We start from the raw sequence: 27905 nt of genomic DNA, 5'->3' as shown, positions 1-27905 counted from the left end.
GGGAGGAAGGCAGCAAATCACACTGCCACGTGTGTTCCTATGCAACAATTCTGCATGTTCTTCACATGTACCCCAAAACCTAAAATGCAATAAAATAAATAAATGGGAAAAAAATTAAAAAAATAAAATGAGTTAAGTTTCTTATCTTCAAGTCTTTAGTGAAAAAAATGTTTATGCTACTTTAGGGGAAAATTCCATGTTCCTGCTAACCCAAGGTCAAGCAGGTACCACTCTCCAACTGGCTCTGAATATGTTCCACCCATCCCACATACACACACATACCTCTATTTTCTTCCAAATACTCTCATCCTTAAGTTGCTTTATAATATTCCCATTTTGACAACTTGGTGGAGCGAAGGATAGATTTCTCAATGGCTAGTGCTTGGATTCAGGGATTGGGAGGTCAAGTACATGACTGTTTTGGGATTGTGTCTTCTGAATAGTGTGAATCCAGCATTGCCATGCTCTAACCAATGGTTAACTAGTCCCATCACAGCACACGAAATTTAATATGTAGCCAGCACCTCCATTTCCCATGCCATTGGCCCACAGCTCTTTCTGCAATAGCATTCAACAGTTCTCCAGGTAGTTAGGACACTAAGCTAAGAGTTGAATGTAGGAAGAGTTGATAACCCTCCTAAGACTAAATCTAAAGCCCTTAGACCACCTATAACTATCAGGACTAGGGGTATTGGTTAAAAACAAACAAACATATTTTGGACCTTCAGTCCTTTAAAGAGGACAAAAGCTTATCACTGTATTGTCAGGAATGAAAAATCCAGTTTTGTGAATTCCAAGTTTTCCTCACCCAGCTGCCTTTGTAATCACATGCTCATCTATTTACTTACTCTCAGATACGTAGAGTGACAAGAGATCACTTCTTGGAATGATTATTATATATCATATCAAAACAAAGTCTCTTGACAAATAGACTTTAGGCTCAACCAACCAAAACAAACCTCTCTGTTTGCCCTGACCACTGACAAAGCTGATGTCTTTTCTGGAAGCATCTGTGAGATTACTTTAGGCTGCTGCAATTCTGATAGCATTTTCTTCCTGCTCTTCTTCCCCATGGTTTGATTGCCTTGATTTCTTCTGTGGTCTTCCTGGGCCCCACCCTATTACCTTCTTGTTTGCTCAGGACTTCTCCCTCATGTTTTTCCGCATTCACATCTTTCCCTTTGTCTCCTCTGGCCCTCAGCACAGCAGGTCAGATAATGTTCCCTGAGACCCCTGCTAAGTTAGCCTTCAGGTAATGCCAGCTGTCAAAAGCAGAGGATTTGTGGGGCTTAACTTTTTTCACCTAGAAATTGTGAAGTTTTTCCAACTAGAAAATTAAAATTGCATCAGTATATAATATGTTGAGTGATTGATAAAATCAGGTTTACCCTTCCAGAAACCGACAGTATTTTAGATTAGTATACAAGGTAGGGAAGGCTGAGGAGATTTGAAAGCCTAGCAATTTATTGAAAATATTCCAAGGCCTCCTGTTCATAACTTACCCAGTTATCTTTTGAAAAACTGGGTATTGTGCTTATCAAGTTTTAAACTTGGATCCACAAGTTTAAAAGACCACCAAGGCTTACATATTAGAATGATTTTGTCTCGGTATTTGCTACTCACTTCCTAGCTATACCAAGCAGATACACTAAGCCAAGGTTGTATAGAGTTCATGTCCTTTGTAGGGATGTGGATGAACCTGGAAACCATCATTCTCAGCAAACTGACACAACAGAAAATCAAACACTGCATGTTCTCACTCATAGGCAGGTGTTGAACAATGAGAACATATGGACACAGGGAGGGGAGCATCACACACAGGGGTCTGTTGGGGGGGACCAGGGGAGGGACAGCAGGGTGTAGGGAGTTGGGGAGGGATAACATGGGGAGAAATGCCAGATATAGCTGATAGGGATGGAGGCAGCAAGCCACATTGCCATATATGTACCTATGCAACAATCCTGTGTGCATTATTTTATATTTTATATAAAATGTAGACTTTAAGAATAAATGAAAATAATTATGATAATACCACAAAATCTAATGTGCAATGAAATATATATATTAAATATATATATATATATATATATATATATATGACACCTGAATTTGTGACCTCCCTCTTCCCCTAGCAGTGTCCTCTTCTTTCATTCTAGTCTTTTTCCAGTTCCACAGAACCTTTTCCCACAAGTACCCATCCTGATTGCCTGCAGGCTGCGAAATCCCTTAGGTGTTGAGAATTAAGATGTTAGCTGATAAAAGGTATAACCACTTGCATTAATATTTGCATTGCAAAAGGAATCTTAATGGGAAAATAATTAAGCTTTAAAGTTTGATATCTTCGAGGTAATTTACTCTGCTTGGCAACCTGTCAATTCTGCTCACTTTACGTCACTTTCCCTTGCCTACACCTCAGGCTGGCCACATGTCAGTGGAATGTAACTTTGCAAACCAAGACTTGAATATGGGGTAAGAGAGCTCAGAATCCTTCACAGCATGATGCAAGGAAACTTTAAATTTCTCACCTATTTACAGATTAACTTACTCTTAATGATCTTCCAACACTTGAGAATATGAGTAGCCCTCCATCTGTGATTCTCCAAGTTACCAACAGCTTATCCACCATCAAAGGTGCTTTTGTAACAAAATCCATGTATAATGAAACCAAGAAAGGTAATGTGCATTTTCTTATTCAACTTTGAGTGTAAATGACCTATTCTCAGTGATTTTTACAGTAAGGAAATCTAGTGATTGTACCAGAAAACACTCAGAACTGTAGGATGGAGAGGAAAGAAAAGGGTAACCCACAATCGGGAGTTGAGATCCAGGCAGGCCAGAAGGCAGTCAGCACTGGTTTTCATCATGAATCTAGTGTCTAAAGCGGGGAGGCAAATGAGGATGAATCACAGGAACAGAACTGAGACTTTAAAAATATGGTATAATTGATTAAAACACTAGAGCCATGCAGGCATCTTAGCTATGCCATTTACTATCTGTGAAATATTGGGAAAGTTCCTTAACTTTTCTAAACTTCACTTACTTCATTAATTAAAGAGAGACACAGAGAGAAAAAAGAAGAAGGCTATACAGATAACTAGCAGATGTAAACAGCCCTAGTGACACGAAGTGCTACCCAACAAATGCAGACTGAATTGTTAGCTCAGAAATGGGAATTGAGTTCAAGGCAGAATGTTGATCCTCCTCATAATTTAACTTGGCTCCTTCCATCTTCCGTGACCTAAATACTGGATTGACCCCTGAGTTCAGTTCAAGCTGGCTCATGTGTCTGTAGTTAACCTAACTTCCTTGAGTAAAGAAAAGATATGTTTCTGAATGCCAGACTACTAAGATGAGAAGGATGCTTACCAAATGTAGGTGTTCTGGAGGATCACTTGGTAGGTTTTATGAACTAATGGATTCCTGAGCCTCACCCCAAGAAATTCTGATTCATTAAGTCTGTGAAAGAGCCCAGTGATCTGCACATATTAGCAGCCTCCAGCGTGGTTACTATATAGGTGGTCCATGGATCGCTGTTTGAGAAACACCTATCTGATCAATACAGATGCTGATCAGAATTTGAGATAAGCTGATCACCACACCTGGATATTTGTGTAATTTTTAAAAATGAAAGCAAAAGTGAAAATAGATTAACATAGCTTCTTTTTTATTTCAAAAAAAAGTAACAAGAGTTGAAAAAGGGATCTACAGAGATTCTTTTCTGGGAACTAAAAAATCCTTTTATAAAGGGTATTCAGTAATATGTTAGACAACATGTTTGACTGAAATTTATGAAATGCATAGGAAATGTGCTCATGGGGTAATTTTTAAATAGTCTTTATAGAAAAATCCGTGGTCTCGCTTCAGTGAAGCCATTTCTAGGAAGTGCTGAAATAATTATGGTCAAAATGGCTTGCATTCTAAATATGTGATTCTTGGATAGAATCCAAAGACTTAAATAAACTTATAGTAGCATACCAAATAGATATGCCTTGCAATTATTAAGTATCTTAAACAAGCATTTGATAGGTTGTATGTTGACATCCATCAGCAAGTGATCTCTAGACAGTCATTCTGTGTGGTTGCAATGAGGTCTTATGTGATAGGTACAGGAGGCAAGGGGTCAATCTTCTGGTCAACCACTGAGAAGAAGGTTAAATAGCTTCAGCACAGGGCTAAGATGTTGCACAATAATGTTGTTTTCTCATATAAACAAATGACTGAGTACATTTGTTGGTTTGACATCCAAAGTTCTTTCCTATATGTAATAGAAAAATACTGCCCAGTCTGATACTTTGTATGGCAGGTATCAGTTAGCTTTCTCTATCAGTGAAAATTCTCCGTGTACATTTTTAATCGTACACTTTCATAAAAATCATTTTGCAGCTCATACTCTTTAGGCTGGGAGGGTTAGGGGGTGCTTCTGGGACACTAGGGAACTTAGAAGTTCCCAGTGAGAAAGGAAGATAAGCTGAGTGTTGTCTGAGCTGAGAGTTTAGACGACATGAGTTAGAACCAAGGGCGAGTTCTTTCTACCTCCACCTCAGAATCTTTCCCCTTTTCTGTGAGATGTGTAGTTCATATCATTAGGGAAACTCAGGTTGGGTTCATTCTCAGAATGCTCAGATCCAAAGGGATAATATCAAAGCACAGAGATTTCTAGGGAATTATGCTGCAGCAATGCAAGTAGGGTATTAGCCAGCTATAAAATACAGTGAGAAAGACCCAGCCCCGTAGGAAAAGAGTTGGTGACAACTAAATTATGGGTCAAGTTTATAATTTAGCTCACCTTTAGTCCCAACTGGGCACTGGAGTGCAACCTGACTGCCAGTAACAAGGATCAAAGAGCAATCAGCCAAACTGGTGGAGAATAGTAAGGAAAACTCATTTGAGTGTGCGTGCAGCGACCTGGCAGCTTCAGAGTCAGCACTCTAAGTCCAGATACCTCTCAATCATGAGGAGGGTGCTTCTAACAATCGGCCAGGTTCAAGTCTCACTGCTTTCGGGCCAAGTGGACTGGGCATGTGATTACAATTCTTTAATAGCCACCTTTGAACAGTACAGGAGGTAGGTTAGAACATACAATACTCATGGATAATCATTAAAACTTTTTGTCCATCTACTTAGAAAACTGTTCTGATTTTTTATAATATCAACTTGCTTACTGCTACTATTCCTTGGAATTAGTGTCTAATTTTCCTAATCATTCTTTTTCCCTTATGCCAGAAATAGAAAAATTATAGAGATTTTCTCTTTCATTCTGAGAAACCTATCTTAGAATACAGCCAGAAGGATAGGTATGTCATTCCCCTACACTGAAATTATTAAATTCAGTTTCCTTTCAAAATATTGCATTATAAAAGTAATATATATATATGATCTATGTCATATATATTACATATAATATTTATGTCAAAATTTCAAACAGGATAGGAAGGCATAAAATGAGAAACTCCCTGACCACAAAATTCTGGCCCTCCTGATCCCATAACCCAGAAGTAAGATTGTTAACATTATGTAAATATTATAAATATATGCACAAATGTGTTGTATACGAGTATTTTTATCCTTTATTTGTATCCTGTTGTTTGGAAGGTATCTCCATTTGAATGTCCTTCAAGCATTCCAATTCAACAGATACAAAAACTCATATTACCAGCCCACCTGTCCCCCTGCACACATATAAAATATAAAATATCACCTAGTACACAGATAATTCAAAGCAAGAACCTTGGGGTCATCCCTCTCCCTCACTTGCCATTTTAATTAGAGGTAAGTGTGTGACAATAGCACTGTACCTCTGATATCCACCCCTCAGGGTAAGACTAGTCTTGTGGAGTTTCTTTATTTCAACTATTTAAACCTCTGAGGTGGGCTTTTCTTCTCCCTTTGTTTTTATTTAAAAAGGAGTGGAGGAAACACCCTCATGCAGCATTTTTTAAATGAAGTGACTTGTCAAGTCTGAGACTGTAGCAGTAATCTGAAAGGCAGTAAATTTAGCAGCCCTCACTTGCACTGACAGCCTGTCGAGCACTTGAAACATAAATAGCAGTGGAGACAAATCGCTGCTGTTTTCCTATTAAGCTTTGGCCCACTGGCCTCATAGCCTTCCAGGAGCTCCTGGGCCCAGGCTGGGAAACGGACTGCTTTCAAGAGCAGGCAAGCGCTCTTCTTTTCTCTCCCACTCCACCTGTACTGGCACTCCGGACACTGCAGCTGGGACCCCTACTCCCACTGCGATCAATCTGCTTTACAGAAAGGCTAAAAATCCTGAGCCAGGATTGAGGGGTGCTGGTCAGCAGAGGCCTGCAACCCAGAATGAATGTTGATGGAGTAATTCATAGTTTGTACCTTTTGGTTAAAATGAAGAAGCCAATGGCTGGACCCTTTACTAATAATTTGTTTTGACCCCGGAGCCATCCACCTTATGTTAAATGGAAACATTCCAAGAACATGACTTTAGTTCATACTTAAACCTTTTTCTCTTCTGCCCTACTCCCACTCCTTACCCATCTTTTCTCTTCATTACTTATGTATTGACTTTAAGCAAGAACAGTCTCTAAATTGGATCAAATAGCTCATTCAGCACTGGCCCTAGCTGAAGAAGTAGATCTGGGATTTTAGGGTGAACCCAAATGAGGTCACTGCAACATCAGGGTCTGTCAGGAAAGGGTGAAAGGCTAGATGGGATTATTGTCTGCTTTGTTTTAATTACATTTCAAAAGCTGCTGTAGCTGCTTCAAAACTCTGCCTAGCAATCCTTCCATAGTGCAATTGCCCTGCTGAGTTTACCACATTCACTTACTAAATGCCAATTGATTTGTGTGACTCTTAAAAACAGCAACTGCTGCTCTCATCTCTCTTGATATTTAATCCTGAGCCACGGCAGAGTTGCTAATAGCAGGTCTGGTAATACCCCCACAGTTCTGAAGACAATAGTGAGTGATCTTGTTTGTTGCTGCCTCTGTCCAATTCTAATCCTTGTCCCTGCCAACCAACCCCTTGCCCCTACGTCTTAGGAAAAAGTCTAAAAAACAGTTAACATCTGCAGGAATTTTTACTTCTATTTTATTCCCAAAGGACTCTAAGTGTTCAAGTCTTTTTTGATCCTTTGTTTTCAGTTTTGGCTCTTCTTCTCCACACCCCTGAGGTCATAAAAATGAAGTAGGATAGTGAGTGCTGGCTTTATGAGCTATATCCTACAAAGTTCTGCAGCCCCTGCTGCAGTGATTTCAATTACCATCCATGTGTAGATTACAAATTTCATTTCACAGTAAACTCAAATCTCTTACCAACCCCATATTTCCAAGTACCTATAGAATGTACTCCACAGTATGTCCCAGGAAACCCTAATACCAACCATATCAAGAATGGAACTCATTATCTTCACTCCAAAATAAGTACTCCCTTTGAATTTGCCAAGTGAGTCTGCCTATGTTTACACTTAGGAAGTCATTACCTTGCAACCTACACACTGCATTTACAATACATTTCCTCATAACTGAGAAAACCCAAATGGACTACAGGAAATTCAGGGCAGGTGGCAGTCTGCATATAGGATCCACATTCCTTCACCTGCCCTCCTAGGGGACAGTGCCACTCTCTCCCATCAAGCCCAGACACTGCCTCAGAATCCTACTCAACATCATTGCCCAGGCAGCCGCTGTCAGTTAAACAAGGAAGATCACAATTTTTTGAAATCTTTGAGGAACCCATCTCCACTTTCACAGTAATTGACAGGAAGGCTTATCAAAATACATGTTAGTACTCAGTGCCAAGAAACGGGCACTAAAAGTAAATGGTGTTGGTATATAAAGGACTTCAAACAAATAGAATTTTTCATAGGTTTGTATGCATGTTTCCTATATGATGTGTAGGAAAGAAAAGAAGGGAGAGAGGAAGGAAAGGAGGGAGAGAGGGAAAAAATTACAAAATAATGCCATTCTATTCAGTACCCTGTGGGTGCTGGAAGGCTTAAAGAGGATGTAGCAGTACCTAACATAGCAAATCCGGAGTCTTCATACCACCCCTTACACCCCAGTGAGTGTCCTCACACATCACCATCCTCATATTTCCTTCTTGGAGACTTCTAATTTAGTCAGGTTTATCAGATTGCCACATCCTTTTACAATTTGCCAGCTCTAATTTTTTTCTCCACTTGCATTTCTTAAGTTCCTGAAAACACATTTCTCCTAGGAAATCTTCCCTACTAATAAGTCCACTCGACACTGTCCCTGTAGCTCCTTTGCTGGTTGCTGGCATTTTCGTGTACCAACAGGTGTTTATTGCTAATGGAGGAACTCCTAACAATAAATGGTTAAGAGGCCAAATTTTTAAAGACCAACTTTTTTCCCCTCATTTATTGGTTCTTTTGATCTTTTCAATAAGGAAGTTAAGTGAAGTGGACAAACCTCATAAAAGATGAAGCCTGTCTTTTTACCTCCTTTATCAATAACTGAGCTGCATTGCTATGGAAATTCCTTATATGTCATATTCTCAACCTCCCATTCTACACATGAAAGAAAGAAATACAGCAGATTCTGAAAGGTAAGAATTCAGCCAACTACAGCATCTTTCAGCATTCTAATGATAAAAGTAGGCATGCTTAATTAGGAATCTGAGTCCCAAAAGTCACAGACCTGGATCAAAGCTCATGTTTTCCTTACTAACAGTATAGGCTTGGGCAAATTTCCTGTCCCATCTAAACCTGTGTTCCTATGTGTTACACTTCTGTAAGCAATCTTAAAACTATTGTGAATCAAATAAGGTAATGTCTCTGAGTCCATTAGCACAGTGCCTAGCAAGTGTATATTAAGCAGTAGCTCATTCAACAGTCGCTCTACAGTATTTCTGAAACTTTTAATAGGTTCCAACATTTTGCTACACACTAGGGATACAGTGATGATCAAAACCAAATGCAGTTTCTATAGTGGCAAAGTGTTACAGTGTAACCATAGCTATTCTTAGTACAGTTCCCTTCAGAGAACTAAATATAGGGGATTCTGACTTCAAGCATCACGTTTAGAAGGGCAGGGCACTTTCTAAAAACTGACACCAAGTAGGGGGTAATGGCTGAGTATGAATACAATAAAACAATGTCATGGCCCAGGACTGAAAAAAAGATACATGCATGGCAGCCTCAGGTTTGAAGCTGAGCCCAAACTATGTCAGTTACCTTATTTTTTATATGTGAAAGCAAAAATGCAAATAATGAATTGCATCTCTCTGGATGCCAGGAAAAATAATGCCAGGGTGTTCTTTTTCATTTGGCCCATGCTCATTCATAGAGCCGAAGCCAGTTGTGAAACTTCCCTGGCATTGTGCTTGTCACTGGTTTCTGGGTACCAACTACATCCTTTGGGGTTGCAGAAGGCATGGAGACAATTTGCATAATCCAACCCTATTGTGTCTTATCATTCAAACAGGGAACATTTCTATAGCAGAGTAACCTACCCCTTTCCTTCCATGCAGCTCAAATATCTTAATAGTTATATGCCTCTTTCTCCAGAGAATTCTTTCTCCTTTCATCTCCATTCCTCCAACTCTTCCCTAAAATCATCCTCATTCTATCACGTCTCTCCATTTCTGTTTTTGTTTTGTTTTTGTTTTCTTCATCCCCTGTAACACCTTGTTCTTCCCTGTGTCTCCTTATCCTCTTATGGGTGTTGCTTCTGGCAACTGTGTCTACCCCTTCCCTGCCTTCTTTCAATCAGGGATCATTTACAACTCTTCACCCCTCCCTTCTGGTGGTGAAAAGTGAGGATGAGAAGTGGTTTCAGCCTTTGGACAGCAACATTGTCAAACACTAAGGGATCTCTCAGACTGCATGTGAAGCTGAGAAGCAAAAACTTCAAAGAATCTGGAGAGAAACATGGCTGGAAATACAAACAGAGCCCTATTGCAGGCATCTTTTCTAGATTTCTTGTTTCTTTCTTCCTTTTCTTAGCATTTTTGTGCAGAATGTGATGCGCAGGACAGCAGGGAAGAAAGCAAAAACAGGAATAGGTGAGCATGTCCTCAGGGGAAAACAAAAGGAAAACATGAAACATACTGTAAGAACAGAAACATGTTACAGCATTTGAAGTTCTCACAGGAAACTTCAAATGGCATCATTGATTCGTGATCTTTTTTCCTTTAATTTTCATAGGTAGAAGTTCATAGCTTGCTTTTCTTGCTTACCTACTTCACTCACGATTCTAATCACAGAACCACACAAACACAAATATACATATGCCTCTTTCTCAAACAAACACAAATATACACACATATATACCCTGCAAAATAAATTGCTTTTCATTCAACTGTGTGTATGTTTGTGTTTATAGCTAATGTGTTTGCAGCCACTTACATGTAAATATTCAAATGTAGGTAGAGTAAAAGGAATAGCAACTCCATTTCAAGCACATTTTCCCATCAGTGAAAGACTGATCTGCTGAGAAGCTGTAAGATTCTTCTCAGAACAATGAAAAAAAATGATCCATTTCCTAACATACTTTACTTGGAATTCTATATTTTTAAAGTCACGAAATGCTTGAATTTAGGAAGTTCCCTAAATTATATTTTCTGTGTCTCAAATAAAAGGAAAAACAGATACTATAATGATTATTACAGTAACAGTCTTTAAACATGTATTTTTTAATTCCAGAAAGGGGGGCTGATTGTCATGTCCCATGGAGTTTTTGAGACTAGGCCTGCTCTGTTCAGTAAGCAAATATTTGAGGGTGAGGAAATGTGTGTGCTGCTCCCTAAAAGTTAACAGTAAAAGCTTATATGTAAATACATAGTTTTTTGTTGGGGTGTGTATGAGAGAGAGAGAGAGAAAGAGGCGGGAGGGGGGAGAGAGAGAGGAAGAGAGAAAGATGAAAGGATGGAAGGAGGCAGAGGGAGGAGAGAAAGGGAATGAAAGAAAAAAGTACCACGGAAATGTATTTAATTTCAAATGGCTCCTTGTTACAAATGCCTGGTTGACCTTATAAATCTAAATAAGTCAATATTTTGAATAGGAACTACACGGTTCACTAAAGTATGGAACTCCGAAGGCACTGTACTCAGAAGGCAGCACCTGCCATACTTTAATTGGAGTTATTCCTGGCTGATTTGCCTCCACATTGGGGAAAACAGGAAAGAACACTTTTCTCTTGCCATTAGCTCTAGGCCCTTCTTTCTGACTTATGAAGAAATATTAAAAGAACTAATATGTACAACTTGGGTAAACAGTGACTACGAAGGGATATGCTAATTATGTGCAAGAGTTTAAAAGGTGCGTACACTGAGGAGGATGAGAAGTTATTTAGCCTGGTAGTTGAATATTGCCAGGAGACATGAAAACACATTAAGCAAAGGGAGATTTAAACTAAACACTAGATCCCAGAATAAATATAACACTCAGTAATGTGAGCAGGCTTGTGGAAATTGGTTGAGATGTTTAAAATACCAAAATACTGAAATTTGCATTTCAAATAAAAATTTATGTAAGGGCAAAAAATAATAGGAACAAGAGAAAGACCCAAATTGTAGCCATAGAACTCGTCTACCAGAGAACTTAAACAATAGGTTTTCTGTCTGTTTCTGGCCTGAGGGTCTTTTTAAGGTTGAGAGAATAAAAGACAATGTTGGCAAGACCCTTGGGTTGAGAGCAGCCGGTCAGAGAGAACTAAAAGAAGTGGAGAAAGTTACCCTTTGGGGACAGGCACACAGGGGCAAAGGGAAAGAAAGGAACAGGAGAATCTGAGCGCATTTTGGAATTTTGTGACTCAAGACTCAGGTGGTATACTCCATACCTTAAAACGAGAAATGGCACTTGCTAAGACTGTATCATGCCTGTGTCCACAGGGAGCTCTGCTGGTTTCCGAAACAATAACTCCACATGGCAGACAGTTCCTCGGGACATGACCAGAGATGCCCCTGTGCGGTCCTTCAACAACAGAGTATTCAGCACACCCTTTCTTCCCCAGTATAACAGAACTCTATTAGGATCACCAAAAGGCGGTGAAGTTTTATGCCAACTTCTCTTACAGAAATACTTAGTCACTTTTCAATACCTGGCTCTATTCTCTTAAACTACATGAAGTGTTGGCAATAACTCTAATATCTCTTTGAGTTTCTTAATTCAGTCCAGCTTTATCTCAGTCCATTCAGGTTACTGTAACAAAAATATCATAGATTGGGTAGCTTATAAACAACAGATAAGTATTTCTCACAGTTTTGGAGCTTGGGAAGTCCAAGATCAAGGTGCCAGTAAATTTAGTGTCTGCTGAGGGCCCACTTCCTGACTCAGAGACAGCTGTCTTTTGTGTCCTGACATAGCAGAAGAGGCAAAGGAACTCTCTGGAGTTTCTTTCTTTTTTTGAGATGGAGTCTTGCTCCGCTGTCCAGGCTGGAATAAGTGGCTCAATCTCAGCTCACTGCAACCTCTGCCTCCCAGGTTCAAGCAATTCTCCTGCCTCAGCCTCCCAAGTAGCATGCCACCATGCCCAGCTAATTTTTTGGTAATTTTAGTAGAAATGAGGTTTCACCATGTTGGCCAGGCTGGTTTCAAACTCTTCGCTTCAAGTGATCCACCCGCCTTGGCCTCCCAAAGTGCTAGGATTACAGGTGTGACCTACCATGCCTGACCTGGAGTTTCTTTTATAAGGGCACTAATTCCATTCATAAAGTTTCCATCTTCATGACGTAATCACCTGCAGAGACTCCACTACCAAATACCATTATCACTTTGGGAATTAAGTTTCAACATATAAATTTTGGAGAAACACAAGCATTGGGTCTGTAGCAAGCTAACTCAACAAACATTTGCTGAGTGACTAATGTTTATTGAGAGCCAAACCCTGTGCTAGTTCATGAGGATATTAAGAGTAAGGCATGGCAGCTGTGTGGCTCATAATCTGAAGCTTTGGCTCTCCAGCAACAGAAAAGCCCCTATGTCCTGTTAGATTTCTGTGAATTGGTCGGAAATTCTCAAGTGAAGCAGTAGAGATAATGCATTGTGGGAAAAGTCTCCTGGGTGTTACTAGAACAGACTAGTCAGGAAGGACCAGGGAATGCAAGCGTTTCAACTGGAGGATCCAGGGGACAGGTAAAAGAAGCATGACAACAGGGAGGGCCCAGGGGTGTCTCTCAATGTTTTAAAATCAGTTTGTATCCTAAGAGTCTTAAGGTTGAGCAAATAAAAGGAAACACTGACAGGAAGGACCCTTGGGTTGAGAGCAGCCTGTCAAAACTGAAGGAACTGAAGAAGAGTTGCCCTCATGGGGACAGACACACTGGGGCAAAGGAAAGAAAGGAACAGGAGAATTGTTGGATGAGATTGGTTGGATGATGGAATACAGCGTAGCTTCCCCTGCCTGTAATTGGTTTGCACCTTGAGCCTGCCCCCACTCTATTGAGACAGCTACTCACATCGTGCGCTGGAGACAGGTTGCTATCAGAGAGGAGGAGAGCTATCATAGGAGAAGCAGAAATGATGTCTCCACCTCCCATGTGGGTCACTTAAGAGAAAACTCTTATCCTCAGGTAGTTTAGGGGTAAATTCTAGAAACATGAGATCAAAAGTTTATCTGATAAGGATCTGTTTTATTATCTGTTTATCAGGAACAAATGAGATTGTCAATACTTACAATGGTATGTTAGAATGCCAGGCCCCAAACACAATAAATATTGTTTTATTTTCTCTCATTCATCTTATTATTTACTTTCATGCTTTCATGGGTACAGTCTTCCAGAATTGGTAGGGCTTTAGTTGGTACAGCTAAAAATAATCTCTTCTGCAACTTTTTTTTTTTTTTTTTAGAAATTCATAAAGCACGGTAGGGACCCATAATCCACCATTTCTAGGTATTTCATGGGAATTGGAAAGAATTCAGTGTTGCCAACCAGCTGTAAGATTATCCTTGTTCTCTCCTACTGACAACTCTGTCAGCCCAACTAAGCCTAACTAAGATTAAGTGTTATAGGTGGGAATGTTCAGGAAGGTAAGAAATCCTAAAACATCCTGAAATTATTATTAACTATTTTCTCATTATAATCTACCACTATTCTCAAAATAAATAATGCTATCTTACTTTCTACTTTACCTCTGCATTCCAGGTTTTTAATGAGCTTATACCTATTTCTGCCTGTTAAATAAACTAATTGTCGAAGTTGCCATTAGTCTTCAGGGTATTTATGTTCAGCTAGAAGTCTTAGCATCAAATAGTTGGCATGACACTTAGTCCATAGATACAATATACAGGAAAGATTTTTTCCCCCTTCAATCCCAAATCCTACCCCATTAATCCAAAACAGTGGCCAGTTACCTATTCTGAGAGTACTGTTTTCTTCCCTACTACATTCCACTTCGGTAACATGTAAAATCAGATCTAAGCACTGGTTTTAATGTTAGGAAGGGAGAAGAGACAAATGTAGACAGGGAAAAATTAACCTCTTATAAGTAATATTCAACTATATGCTATAGACTAACTCTAAAATGTTCTCAGTAGAAGCATGTGCTGGATAGTGTGCAGAACATCGGAACCAAATAATGTGATATTACTCTTGCCTGTTTTTTGTCAAGATTGTAAAGTTTCCTCAAAACTAGTGATATTGACAATTGAGAGAAGACTTGAAGCTTGGAATATCCCATAGAGTTGTGTAGTAGAATGTTAGCAAAGAAGCCCTGTGTTCTGTTGGAGCCTAGTTAACAGGTTTAGATGACATGTTTAGACAGTAAATTTGTCTTCTTGCTAGCTGTCTGTTGATTTGGTCATAGGGGAATTTCCAAAAAAGGAAAACAGCTTATGGCATTTGAGCAGAGCTAATAACTGGTACCATTTAGTGTAGGATGACCAGGAGCAAGATCCCATCATGGTTTCATGATTTGCATGTACCTACCACCAGCGCCCACTTTGTTCCAAACCCTTAACCCTTAACTGGTGAGTACAGACACCTATAAACACCCCAGATCCCAGCCTCATATCAGAATAATTTTGAAGGGGGACATAGGTGTCCCCAGGCCTCCCTGAAAGACTGACTCACAGTTGCTCTCTGTGGGACTTAGCCTGGCATTGTACTCTTGCTTGGCTTCTTTCTCATCCAAGTCTCATTTTCCCATTTTCTTTCTGTTTTTTACTGAGAGCATTTTCTACTCAATCACTTTCACAAGACTTTTTGTCTTGAGGTCTGCTTCTGTGGAATCTGATGTCAGACAAAGTACATTTTCAAATCACTGAAAAGACATGTGAATTCACTGCTTTTAAAAAGAATAATGAGAGGATCTGCTGCCTATTTCAGACTTTAAAAAAGAATCATGAAAACCTCTGTTTTTCAGGAAGGGAATTTGAAGGAGAAGAAGAATATCTGGAGATCCTCGGCATCACCAGGGAGCAGTCAGGCAAATATGAGTGCAAAGCTGCCAACGAGGTCTCCTCGGCGGATGTCAAACAAGTCAAGGTCACTGTGAACTGTGAGTACAGCAGGACCCAGCAGGTGCTAGGTGCCCAGGGTGCACCTCAACCTCCACTGAGCTCTAAAGATTCCATTAGCAAAAGAGCATTGTATTTCGAGCAGATGCTCCTCTGGCCAGGAATGTACATTTATACATTGAACACATCCAAGGGCAGCACTTGGCCATTGAATTTGATAAATCAAGTCTATCAACTCTAAATGTAATCCATAATACATTTAACAATACCCTCTCTCTTTTAATCAGACTAAAGAATTAAGAAAACACGATCAGACAGCACTAACATTGCTGGCGGTTGCTATTCTGCTCTTCGTGGAAATCAAGGTCATACTACTTTAGAAAAAAACAACAATTTGTATCTGGTTTAATGGGAATTTCCATCTTAAATGCATTGTTTGTCAGGAAGGAATGCCTCAGGATTATATTTTGTCCTCCACTATTTAAATAATTGGCCTTGGGAACATATTAGAGTCACTGTGGTCAGATACCATGTGTCCCTGATGGCTAACAAGAATGCCTGATAAGTTAATTCCAGTTGCCTATTTGTCCCAAAGTATGGGCATTTAGAAAGGAAGATTTCACTAAGATGCATAGGTAAGTGGGCATACTTTCAACTTCTCGGATGAAAGGATTCTTAGATGTAGTTCAAAAGAGAGTAGGCAGGGGGGAGAATCTGTATGATGTGTGTCACCCAGCACGGGAATAAAGAGAATTCGTTTACCCTGTTCAGTTAGCACTGACTCTGTATCACTCAGATTCAAGTTCCCACCTCATACAATTGTGGCTAGTGACAGGGACAAAGGGAAGTTTTCACAGTTCTTCCTTCTGTGCATGGAATGTACACACATCCTACATACACACACATAGGCACACACAGACATACACGCACATTTTAACCCATATTTGATACTACACTTGATCTTAGCCAAAAGGTCAAGAAGCTATTTGAAAGTATCCTTTAGGCTGTGAGGAGTACTTTCTGTCATCTCATGTCTTCCTATGTGCCAGAGATTTTATATAAATTCTCTTTTTCTCGACTCAATAACCTCAGTATGGTAGATATCATTCAGTCTATTTCAGAGTTTGAAAAAACCACAGCCCAAGGAGGTAAAACTGCCCATTCAAAGTGACACAGAAAACAAATCTAAGAAAAGGGATTCAGACTCAGGTCCATTTGACTCTAAAGCCCATGCTCTCAGGAGGAAGATAAGGAATTTTCAATTCCACATACCTACTACGTGCATCATTGAGTTAAGGGATATATATTGGCTGGGCATGGTGGCTCACGCCTGTAATTCCAGCAATTTGGGAGACCAAGGCGGGTGGATCACCTGAGATCTGGAGTTTGAGACCAGCCTGGCCAAAATGATGAAACCCCATCTTTACTAAAACTACAAAAATTAGCTAGGCATGGTGGCACACGACTGTAATCCCAGCTACTGGGGAGGCTGAGTCAGAAGAATTTCTTGAACCCAGGAGGAGGTTTCAGCAAGCCAGGATTGCACCACTGCACTCCATCATGGGCAACAAGAGCGAAACTCCATATCAAAAAAAAAAAAAGATTGGTATTTGTTGTTTAATCCCCAAAGCCATTTAAACCTATGAGATAAGCATCATTAGTCTTACTTTAGAAATTTGGAAACTGCAGCTTGGATCGCTGAGGAAACTTGCTAAAGTTTACGCAGGCCTGCTGGGATGCACTATTACCTGAGGCCTTGCTGACTTCTAAAACAAGCAGCAAAATCTTTTTCATACCATACCTAAAGGAATCCAGTAGATACAAGTGACTCTACTATAGTTTATGGGACTCATTTCCAAGGAGCAGGGGGCTGCATTTCATGAGTTCTGAAGTGCTTCTATCGCTAGCTGTCTTCAAATTTTTTAGTAATAGAGTTTTGAAATGCAAGTTATTACTATTCTTTTATAATGCTGGGTATGTTTCAAAGACACATTAATGATTGCAATGTTATAAAATGCTTTAGGACCTTTTCATCACATGAAAGGCAACTTCTCTGGATGTTTGTATAAGTTTATAATTAGGTTAGCTTCTTTTATGTACACATAACCATGCCATCATCTTCCATCTCTTCCCTGACTTTTGGAGTCAAGATTTCATTTTCTCTTAATTGACCTTCATCTTAATTAGATTTCTGAAAGTCCAATCATGGTGTACATAGAAAATATTTATGCTTCCATTGTGTGAAACATCAAAGTGGTCTGGACTGCAGATGGTTCCCAAGATCAAAGCTAGCCGCCTGGGTCCTATTATCATTAGTGCAATTAGTCTGACATTGCTTCTTCTTGACTGTCCCCAAAGTGTAATTTAAAGCAGAAGAAAATACTTAGAATTTTCAAGAAAATACTTTTATCAAAATGTGAGGTTTTGTTAGTGATGAGTGAACCACAGAAGAATATGGACAGATCTTGAGATTCTAAAAAGATACTTCATAACAAATTATATGGAAAACTATAATGAGTTTAGTCACAGATCCAGTATGTTCTAACAAGCAGGACCTAGCATGTGCCTGACTTTATAAAAATTGCTCAGTAAACGTGTATTGAATGAGTAGGTGAAAAACTCCCAAATTCTGTCCTCCTAACATTTCTCCAAATTTTGTAAATAATATGGTCACAAATCTGGAAAAATATTTTATCAATTTCCTTTGGAATCATCTTTTTACCAAAACCTCATAAGCTGTGGTTATATATTAAAACCAATCAACACAGTTGTCCCATTGAAACAAATTCATCCAACTTAAATATAGCTGTATTAAGTAGATGAAGTCTCTCTGATTGAATTGTGGAGCCAAGCCTGCCTAGCAACACTCTTGCATACAGAGAAATGCCCAGGAATCATCTGTGTCACTTTACCTAATCCTGCTGGCCATGAAAGCCGTTATTTAAACTGATTCTGCTTCCTTTTCAAAACACAGGCTTTGGAATTAGGTCGGGGATCAAGAGGGTTAAGATAACTTCTGGCCAAATAGATTATTGTAATGAATAGAACCTGAGTACCATCACAAGAAAAGAACTCAGGGCTGCTAACTTTCTCCCACCAGCATTTCATTGACTCATTTACTCAGTTGCCAACAGATGTCTGTTGCAAAGCGCTGAGAGACTAGGGCAGCGAAGAAGAGAGACATAACAGTCTCTCCTGTTGAGCTCACAAACTGGATTCTATGGTCTCTCATTTTTACTTCTTTTGCATAGCACTTCCCTGAAGTAGGCATACAGCATTACACATAGCCATTTTTACATGGAAAATCTATTTTCTAAGTGGTAGGAGGTCCTGGAATTTACAGAAAGCTAAAATGTTGGCTCAAAATCTCTTCAATTAAATAAGCTTAGTATAATTTAGACAAAAGACAGGACTTCTGGCTTTCTGTATCTTACCCACAATGTAGCTGTTAATTTCTTTCAGATACCAGTCCTAGAACAGTCTGTTCTTTCATTGCAGGTTCTAGGTGCAGTTCCTCAGTTTCGATTCTCACAGTGCATTAAACTACTTTTTTTTTTTTTTTTTTGAGATGGAGTTTTGCTCTTGTTGCCCAGGCTGGAGTGCAGTGGCACAATCTCAGCTTACTGCAACCTCCGCCTCCCAGGTGCAAGCAATTCTCCTGCCTCAGCCTCCCAAGTAGCTGGGATCACAGGCATGTGCCACCAAACCCAGCTAATTTTGTATTTTTAGTAGAGACGGGGTTTCTCCATGTTGGTCAGGCTGGTCTCAAACTCCCAACCTCAGGTGATCCGCCCACCTCGGCCACACAAAATTTGTCTCATCCTACTGCCCAGTATACGTAGAATAATATCTAGCACCTAGTAAATGCTTAACAAATACAGACTATTAATTTTATCTGGACTCTTTCAGTACTGGATTCTGCCTATTCCTGGAGAAATTCTTCTAAAAAGTTACTCCCAGCTCTCAAGCCTGTCCCCACCCCATTGACCAGCTAATGTTCCCATCTTCCACTTTCCCACAGGTCTCTCTCCAGACAGGTTCACATTGTCACTCTTCACAACTCCTTTTCCCCTTTGTCTCTTTGAATTCAGTTCTGCCTCCACCTTGGTGTCCAGAGCTAATCAATCCAACCAACACCCAAGCCAGGGCACTTGTGGAGCTGATATTTCTAAATGTAAGCTTGCCTTGCATCTGATAGCCATTTATTTAGAGAAAGAGGTTGCCTTAGAATACACAATTGGGACTGTAGACACCTGTTGCCTCTAGATAATGTATATGTATTTTAACTGGAATCTTCAGTGATTTGAATCAAAAATCACCTAATGAGAAAACATTAGGAAAACAACTTGGCTGTCTGTTTTTGAAACAGGGTCTTGCTCTATCACCCAGGCTGGAGTGCAGTGGCCTGATCTTGGCTAACTGCAACCACTGCGTCCCAGCTTCAAGCAATTCTCATACCTCAGCCTCCCAGTTAGCTAGGATTACAGGCACATGCCACCACAACTAACTAATTTTTGTATTTTTTAGTAGAGACATGGCTTTACCGTGCTGTTGGCCAGGCTGGTCTCAAACCCCTGACCTCAAGCGATATGCCTGCGTTAGCCAGGAAAATACCCATTTAATATGGAGCCAGACTGGCCAACTTCTGTAGGTACTCATAGCTACACATTTTCAGTCTCCATGCTCACCTTCAGTTTATTCTTGCCTTTGGGAAGGTAATGGTAAAGACATATCCTAATATTTATAAATCTATTATGAGGTCTTCAGAGGAAATACTCAGTAACAATCCAGAGTATTGTCATGTTTTATCATAATTGTGCAATATGGACAAGAACCATAATTTTCTGAGTACCTTCAGAGTACCAAGGCTTGCTTAGAGGTTTCATATCAATTCACTGTAGTTATCCCACCAACTGTGGCCAGCTATATCAATCCATTTGCACACTGGTATAAAGAACTGCCTGAGACCGGATAATTTAGAAAGGAAAGAGGTTTAGTTGACTCACAGTTTCACATGGCTGGGGAGGCCTCAGGAAATTGACGGTCGCGGTGGAAAACGAAGAAACAAGACATCCTCCTCGCAAGGCGGCAGGAAAGGGAATGAGTGGAGGAGGAGCTAGCAAACACTTATAAAACCTTCAGATCTCATTCAGTATCACGAGAACAGAGTGGAGGAACTGCCCCCATGATTCAATTACCTCCACCTGGTCTTTTCCTTGACGCCTGGGGATTATGGGGACTACAATTTGAGATGAGATTTTGAATGGAGACACAGCCAAACCATATCACCAATTAAATGGAAAGGTGTATTGAGCCTGGCCTTTCCCAGTGAAAAGTATTTACTTTATCACTGGCATTGTTTGATATTGCTAGCACAGGGTGACTTAAAAAAAAGGAACTCTAAATCAGTGTTCTTATCATTTCTAAATTATCTACAGACAATGTGCTTTTTATTGCCTACACCCTCTGCCTCTGCTGCTTTCTACATCACTGCACACTACCCATGGGAGATCATCTATATCATCCCCATGTAGACAGGACCAAAACAAAGCTCAGTGTGTGTAAACATGCTCTGACACAAAATCAAAGAGTGTTTGTGTGTGGTAGACTTGGAACTCGAACCCAGGTCTAACTCCAAGGTCCTCTGTTTATCCTTCACACCAGGTGAATAATACTACTATAAAATAACAAATGTAATCACTTTAAGTGTTTAAAGAGCTCTCATGTGAATGACTTCATTTGATATTGACATCAAACCTGTGAGACAGGCATCATCATCTATATTCACAGGTGAGGGGCTGCAGGGGATCATTATGTCTCATGGTAACAACCTAAGTGGCACTAGCAGAGACTGAGTCTGCATTTCCTGACTCCTAATACAGGCTTATATCCACTGTGTCACTGCATGTTGTGCCACTGTTAGTACCCTGTAAATAATAGAAATATGCAAGGTTTACCTTTCCATCTACCAGCATGCTCCCTCCCCTGAATGGTATTTCTTCCTATTAGAAATTCATTGTCCTCCTTGATAGGTGCAGCAAACCACCATGGCACGTGTATACCTATGTAACAAACCTGCACGTTCTGCACATGTATCCCAGAACTTAAAGTATAATATTTAAAAAATAAAAAAATGAACAAGTCCTTTATATTAAAAAGAAAAAAAAAGGAATTCATTGTTCTCCAAAAGAACTCATTCAAATGGAAGTACCACAGTGGAGAGGTTCAGAGCATGGGTTTCAGGGCATGATAGACCTGGGATTAAATCCAGGATCCGTCAAATGATGTGAATTAGACCACTTACTAACCCTCTGTAGGCCTATCTTCTCTTTCATAAAATGAGATTAATCGTATTTACCTCCTAGGGCTAATTATTTAAGTAAAGAGGATATCTAAAACCTAGCAGAGTGCTGACATGCAATAAATGACTATACATTGAGTTTTCTATTCAGAATGTTATTCTTTTATACTAATATTCCCAATATTAGTAAGATTAAATGAATGATATTTTGTTTTCTAGTCCTCTGTTTGGTTACTATATTCATTCTGATTGAAAGAGTCTTGTTATTGGTGATGTCAGAAGAAGAAAGGCCCTATTAATAATTTCAGAGCATGGAATTTTGAATTAATGTAAACTGGAAGAGTCCTTTGGCAATTGTAAGCTATTCCAAAGTCACATAAAGAATAACAATGCATCTCTCTGTGCAGCATTTTTATGGAGCCACATTTTTATTATAACCATATTTTGAGTAAGGACATCTATTATTTTAACTACACAAGGCATGCTGCCGTGTGATTTGTAGTAGTGTTTCTTAGCCTCACCTATACAGAATTCATTACAAATGAATTTTGAAATGTTCATTTCAACAAGCCATGCAAAAATAAACTTGCACCATGGTGTCATTTGAAAAATATTAGAAACAATAAGCTCTTTATGTATTTATCAGTATTCATAGATTTACCCTGGTACAAGAAAATTCCTAAGTTTTCAAAGAGAGAAGCAAGTAGTTGGCTTTTGTAGCTGATTAGATTAATGCACTTGTAAGTGCTCAATCCTAGTTTACTACCAGCTTCCCCATGCTGGGGTCTTTTAGGGGCTAATAAATAGCTTACTGCTTAGTTATTCAGGTTCCGAACAAATTGAGAAGTAAGGAAAAGCGTGGTCAGGGAGACCTAAATGTTCGCATTTTTAGAGATCAAAGTAGCTAGAGATAGTAGCTTAGTGTGGCCGACTTATCTTCCCAATCATGGCAGCCCCAGGTGGGACAGGCCTGCCCACGTGAAGGCAGAAAGGAGAGAGACCAGGTAGGACTTCTGTCATAGAGAAACAGAGGAGAACCTCTGCTACCTGCCAGAAGCTTGGTCCCAAAAGGAAGACAGCAAAGGGATAAGCCAAACAGGCCCAGTTTCTTCTTCCCAGATTTTTCAATCAGAAAAAGTCATTTGTTTTCCCTGGGTCCTAAGGTGGTAGGGGACTGAGGGGAAATAGTCACCAGTTGGCAGTTATAACTGTGTGGCTCCAGAAATTCACAAACAGTGGTTAAAACTTCTTTCTCAAATTGGAAAATTGAACAAACAAAATCATAAGCAAAATTATCTCCAGCCAACATCAGTGGGGCACTGTGCTACAGGTGATGGAGTCATTGGCAGCTTAAGAACCCAATACAGTGAGAAGAAGTAAGGACAGGAAACTAATATTTATTGAGTATTCTGCTGCTGGTTGTCTATTTCTTTATTTATGCATCTTATCTCAGTGAATGGCATTACACAGATGCCCCAGCCAGAAATCAGGGTGTTACCTTTTCAACACTTCTTTTCCTCACCCTTATGAAATCAATTTCCAGTCTCATCAGTTCTGAGGCCTAATATCTTTCAGCCTTCAAATGTACTTCCCTCCCTTGGGTTTCAACGTTTTTTGTTTTTGAGACAGGGTCTTGCTCTGTTGCCCAGGCTGGAGTGCACTGGCCTGATCTCGGCTTACTGCAACCTCCAACTCCTGGGTTCAAGCAATTCTTGTGCCTCAGCTTCCTGAGTAGCTGGGACTACAGACACACACCACCATACCTGGCTAGTTTTTTGTATTTTAGTAAAGATGAGGTTTTGCCATGTTAGCAAGGCTGGTCTCAAACTCCTGACGTCAAGTGATCCACCTGCTTGTGCCTCCCAAAGGGCTAGGATTATAGGCATGAGCTATCATGCCCAGCCCCAACATATTATAGATGAGGAAATGGAAGCAAAGTATTAAACTATAGGCAAAGTATTAAACTCTCAAGTGACAAAGGATAATGAGGAACAGAGCCTGGATTTGAGCTCATGTCTACCAAACTTTAAATCCAAGCCCAGAACCTCTATTCTATGTCCCATCATTTATTAATATCTCCCCACAGCACCACTACTACCAATTATTGGATTAGCCTTTGAACTGATGTGCTCTAATGATCTATATAACCAGTTTTAGTAGCTAGCTTTTTCTTTTCAAAGATAAAGAAAAGGCTCAAACTGGTACAGTTGTTTGCCCGGACCACAGCTCTGGTTAAGAGTAGAGTCAAAATCAGATCTCAAATCTCCTCTTCTCAACTGCTAATCCTGGTTCCTAACCCACGGAATAAATAAGTGAGTTATAATTTGGAAAATTAGCAATTTAAGAGTTAAATTAATTAAGGCTTTGAAAATACACTTGGATTGTAATGAGGCCAGCTGCCCATTTGTAAAGAATGAGCAGTTTTAACAAGAATTGGGATAGTTTACAGTTGGAAAGGGGATCATTAAAATAGGATCCCCTCATTTTACAGGTAATAAAACCAAGGCCCAGAAAGAAAATGTATGATGAGAAGTCCAAACAGCCAAACCCAAACCAAATCCCAGGACTCCTAGTTTCCAATCCAGGGTTTGTTTTACTACAGCATCTTCCCATTTAGTGCTTATACAGAATAAGAATGTAAGTCTAAAGTAAAACAACACTACCAACAGCAATAAAACAACAAAACCCCATTTAGCACGCCTGTTTACATACAAGTGTTTATTCAAATGTGCTCCAACTCTGACAGTGATTTAAAAATGTCTCAGCTTATGGGAAAATTAAATGAGAAAGGAAATTGCAGACAAATCAGATGCTTTCTCATACATTCTTTTAAACTCAGAAAGTTACAGTCTTCTACAGGTAGAAAACTTAGGTGATAGTTTTGAATATGAAAAAAAAATCAGAAACAAGGAAGATAGACCCAAGTGCTGAACAGCCAGGGTTTAGTGAATTTGTGCAGAAACATTCACTTATTTTCCTAAATGAGCTTTTTCAGCTACAAAGTCTAAACAGAGTGTCAGGATCTGTTTTTCCCATGTGTACTTAGCCAAGTTGCCATTTTCTGGCAAACAACCTTTGGACAGGAAAGGCCTTCTCTCCTTGAAGGTCCATAACCTACACAAACACAGCATCATCAAGTGCAGGAGCTTGAGTCTACAATCCTAACACAGTCAAGTGGACGTACAAACACTTTTTCCATTCTCGTAGGATTGTTTGAATGAGTCATGGAAAATTACAGTGTCAAATGTGTTTCCCAGCTGATTTCAAGCCTGTGATAGTTTTGTAGGCTCATTCCTGGGCATAAAAATCAAGGGCACAGCTGCCAGAGAGAATAGAAGGCTGATATGCCAGTAAGTCTTCTATGCACCAGGATGGACTTTAAACCATAACCCCACTCATAAAAGCTAAATTTACCTGGGTGTGGTGATAAGTGAACACATAAGGTAATTACCTAATACTAGTTTCATTTGTTTCTTTCTTTATGAATCCTGCAGTAATATCAGAGCAAACTTCGGTTGTTAGCCAGCTGTCATTTTCATCAGACTCCTCAAGGCCATCTCGAACTATAATAACAAGAAGAAAAAGAAAAATGGTCAAATTATACATTGAGATTCCTAAGTCTTTTGGTATCATTGCTTCATTTATAAAAAGACCATAAAAATATGTATAGTCTATGTTTGTAATACCATGACCTATTGGAGAAGGGAAAAAGAAATCCTCGTTTCAGTTCCATAAAACCCTGCTAAGTGTCTCACTTAAATAAACCAAGTCTATGCTTTCATAAATTATCTTTTTGTTTGTTTGTTTGTTTTTTGGTGATCAACCCCATTTAGCTGATGACATAATTCACACAAATGGGGCTTTAAGATGTCTCCCTTCCTGCATCTCTCTAATCAGATTGTCCTTCTTCATTCCTTCCTGATAAGCACACCAACCCTCATATAAACCTGTGTGCCTGTCCTTCCTACAGATCCTCCCACTATCACAGAATCCAAGAGTAATGAAGCCACCACAGGACGACAAGCTTCACTCAAATGTGAGGCCTCGGCAGTGCCTGCACCTGACTTCGAGTGGTACCGGGATGACACTAGGTATGTGCCAAACCTACCATCCCCCGTGGCTCCACTGCTTGGGCCTGGGGGCACCAGAAGCCTCACAACAAAGCCAAAGCCAAGCTAGTTATAATTATGTAGAACTACATTCTTACAATCTTCCTTTTTAATGTTTCTTTCAAATTCTTTGGGGGCTGTAGCTCTTAAGCTGAAGCCCAAAAGCAGCCAGGTAAAATATAAAAACAGTTCAATGGGTAGTTTTCACCTGCATGTCTTTCTTGCCAAAACAGAAACTCAAACCTGTTTCCTGTTTTTCTCTGTTGATGGACATTGATTCTGATAATATGGCACTGCACAATTAAAAGAGGAATTGGGCATGGAACAACGAACTCTGGCTACTTCCTTTCTCTCTTTTTCCTCCAGTGTCAGGATGGGGAAAGAATTCCTAAGCTAAAATCTTCACCAGTGTTCCTTTCTATTCTTCTGTTTTTGAACTCTTAGGATAAACAGTGCCAATGGCCTTGAGATTAAGAGCACCGAAGGCCAGTCTTCCCTGACGGTGACCAATGTCACTGAAGAGCACTATGGCAACTACACCTGCGTGGCTGCCAACAAGCTGGGGGTCACCAATGCCAGCCTAGTCCTTTTCAGTAAGTATGCCAAAGCAGTGCCCAACTTGGTGGAATTAAATTGACTTTTCACATGAAAAACGTGAAAACCATTCCCTTGTCTATTAAAAGTTCACTTAAACACAAATAAGGATATATGCACTGAAACAAAAACGCAGGGTTCTCAATCTCTGTGCATCGGCGGGACTTATAAATGGAGCAACTTCTCTCTATATTCTTTCTTGCTTCGGATAACTGCCTAGATTTTGTTTGTTTTCTTTAGTTTTGTTGTTGTTTTCTTTTTTCCTAGTTATTTAAACTGAAAAAAATATTCAGAGAACACAAGTCTCTTTGGCAGTGGTCCTTTAAGAAGCAGAGGTGATGTAAGAGCCTGGAAATGGATAACAGTTTTGTTTGTTTGTTTGTTTGTTTGTTTGTGTGCGTGTGCATTTTTAAGGCAGTAATGAGAGTGATTGAGGAAGAAATATTCAGTGAGAATGAATAAGGTGATGAGAGAAGGGAGAGGCTAGAAAAAAAAGTATCTTTTTAACAATACAAGAGGAAGAGTGGAATAAATGATTAAAGCATAATATAAAATCTAAAGGAGGAAAAATGGTGGCAGAAAGCTTTCTGTATGACAGTAGGAGACATTACTTTTCTGATATATTTTTGGAACGGAGATATAATGGTAGGAAAAAGGAACATTTCTGAAGACCAGAGAAGATCCTGAAAGTAGACCAAGGAGGTCATGGTCATTCTAAAGTCACAGATATTAATAGGAGACCCCACCTTGGAGTCCTGCTCTTTAGCAGCAAGTTAGAGTCAAGTCTAACTCCCTCCCTTGTTGGGCAGGTGACTATGAGCACAGAAGCAGATGCCTCCTGAGAAACAGAAGGATGCTAAATGGAATCACAGGAAAATGATAACATTTAGAATAGAGAAACATTTATGAGAATAAGCAAAAGAAACAAAAAAGCCCATGCTGAATCTGAAAGTCCATTTGGACTAAAGGGAAAAGTTAAAAAAGAAAAGTACTATTATTATTCTGGAATAACAAACCACTAAGTTTATCTTTTTTTTTTCTGCACAGGTTCAATTGGAAAAACTAGAAATACTATGACCAGAAGAAATGTCTCTATTTTGCTATATTCCATTTAGATGAGACTTCAGGAAAATAATATATATTTTTTTAGAAGAAAAATCAATTTAAGTGAGAGTTCTCTTGAAATGTTGTGTTAAAGCCATTTTAAAATTGTTTAAGATTGAACTCCACTTATGAAAACAACAATCACAAACAACTCTAACTCTGGCCTTTAGTTTCTCATTCATAACTCTCATTGACTTCAGTCTGTGACAGTTTGATGAGATACAGCTATACAAATGCTGCATCTATATAAAGCTTAAAATTCACAACCTGTTTACTTGTCTCCAAAGACCAAACATCAGCATTCCTTGCCTCAACTAGAGACATCAATATCTGTAAGACACTTGGGAATATACTTCTTAAGAACTGTAGTTACCTGATTCATTCCTAACATTAAGGATTCTA

General features: G+C 39.5%; 1 protein-coding gene across 3 annotated transcripts in view; it reads left to right on the top strand.

The window, feature by feature from the left end:
- LOC108314578 (limbic system associated membrane protein) overlaps positions 1–27905 on the top strand; it is a 637397-nt gene that overhangs the window by 578388 nt on the left and 31104 nt on the right. For all 3 annotated transcript variants that reach the window (XM_017543520.2, XM_017543519.2, XM_017543518.2), the window contains exons 4-6: positions 15302–15436; positions 25667–25787; positions 26250–26398. In XM_017543520.2, the coding sequence (XP_017399009.1) occupies positions 15302–15436; positions 25667–25787; positions 26250–26398 (405 nt within the window). The remainder of the gene's footprint in view (positions 1–15301; positions 15437–25666; positions 25788–26249; positions 26399–27905) is intronic.

This window comes from Cebus imitator, unplaced genomic scaffold, assembly GCF_001604975.1.
Source record: "Cebus imitator isolate Cc_AM_T3 unplaced genomic scaffold, Cebus_imitator-1.0 Scaffold157, whole genome shotgun sequence".
Taxonomy (NCBI): domain Eukaryota; kingdom Metazoa; phylum Chordata; class Mammalia; order Primates; family Cebidae; genus Cebus; species Cebus imitator.
This window is presented reverse-complemented; position numbering and strand designations above follow the sequence as displayed.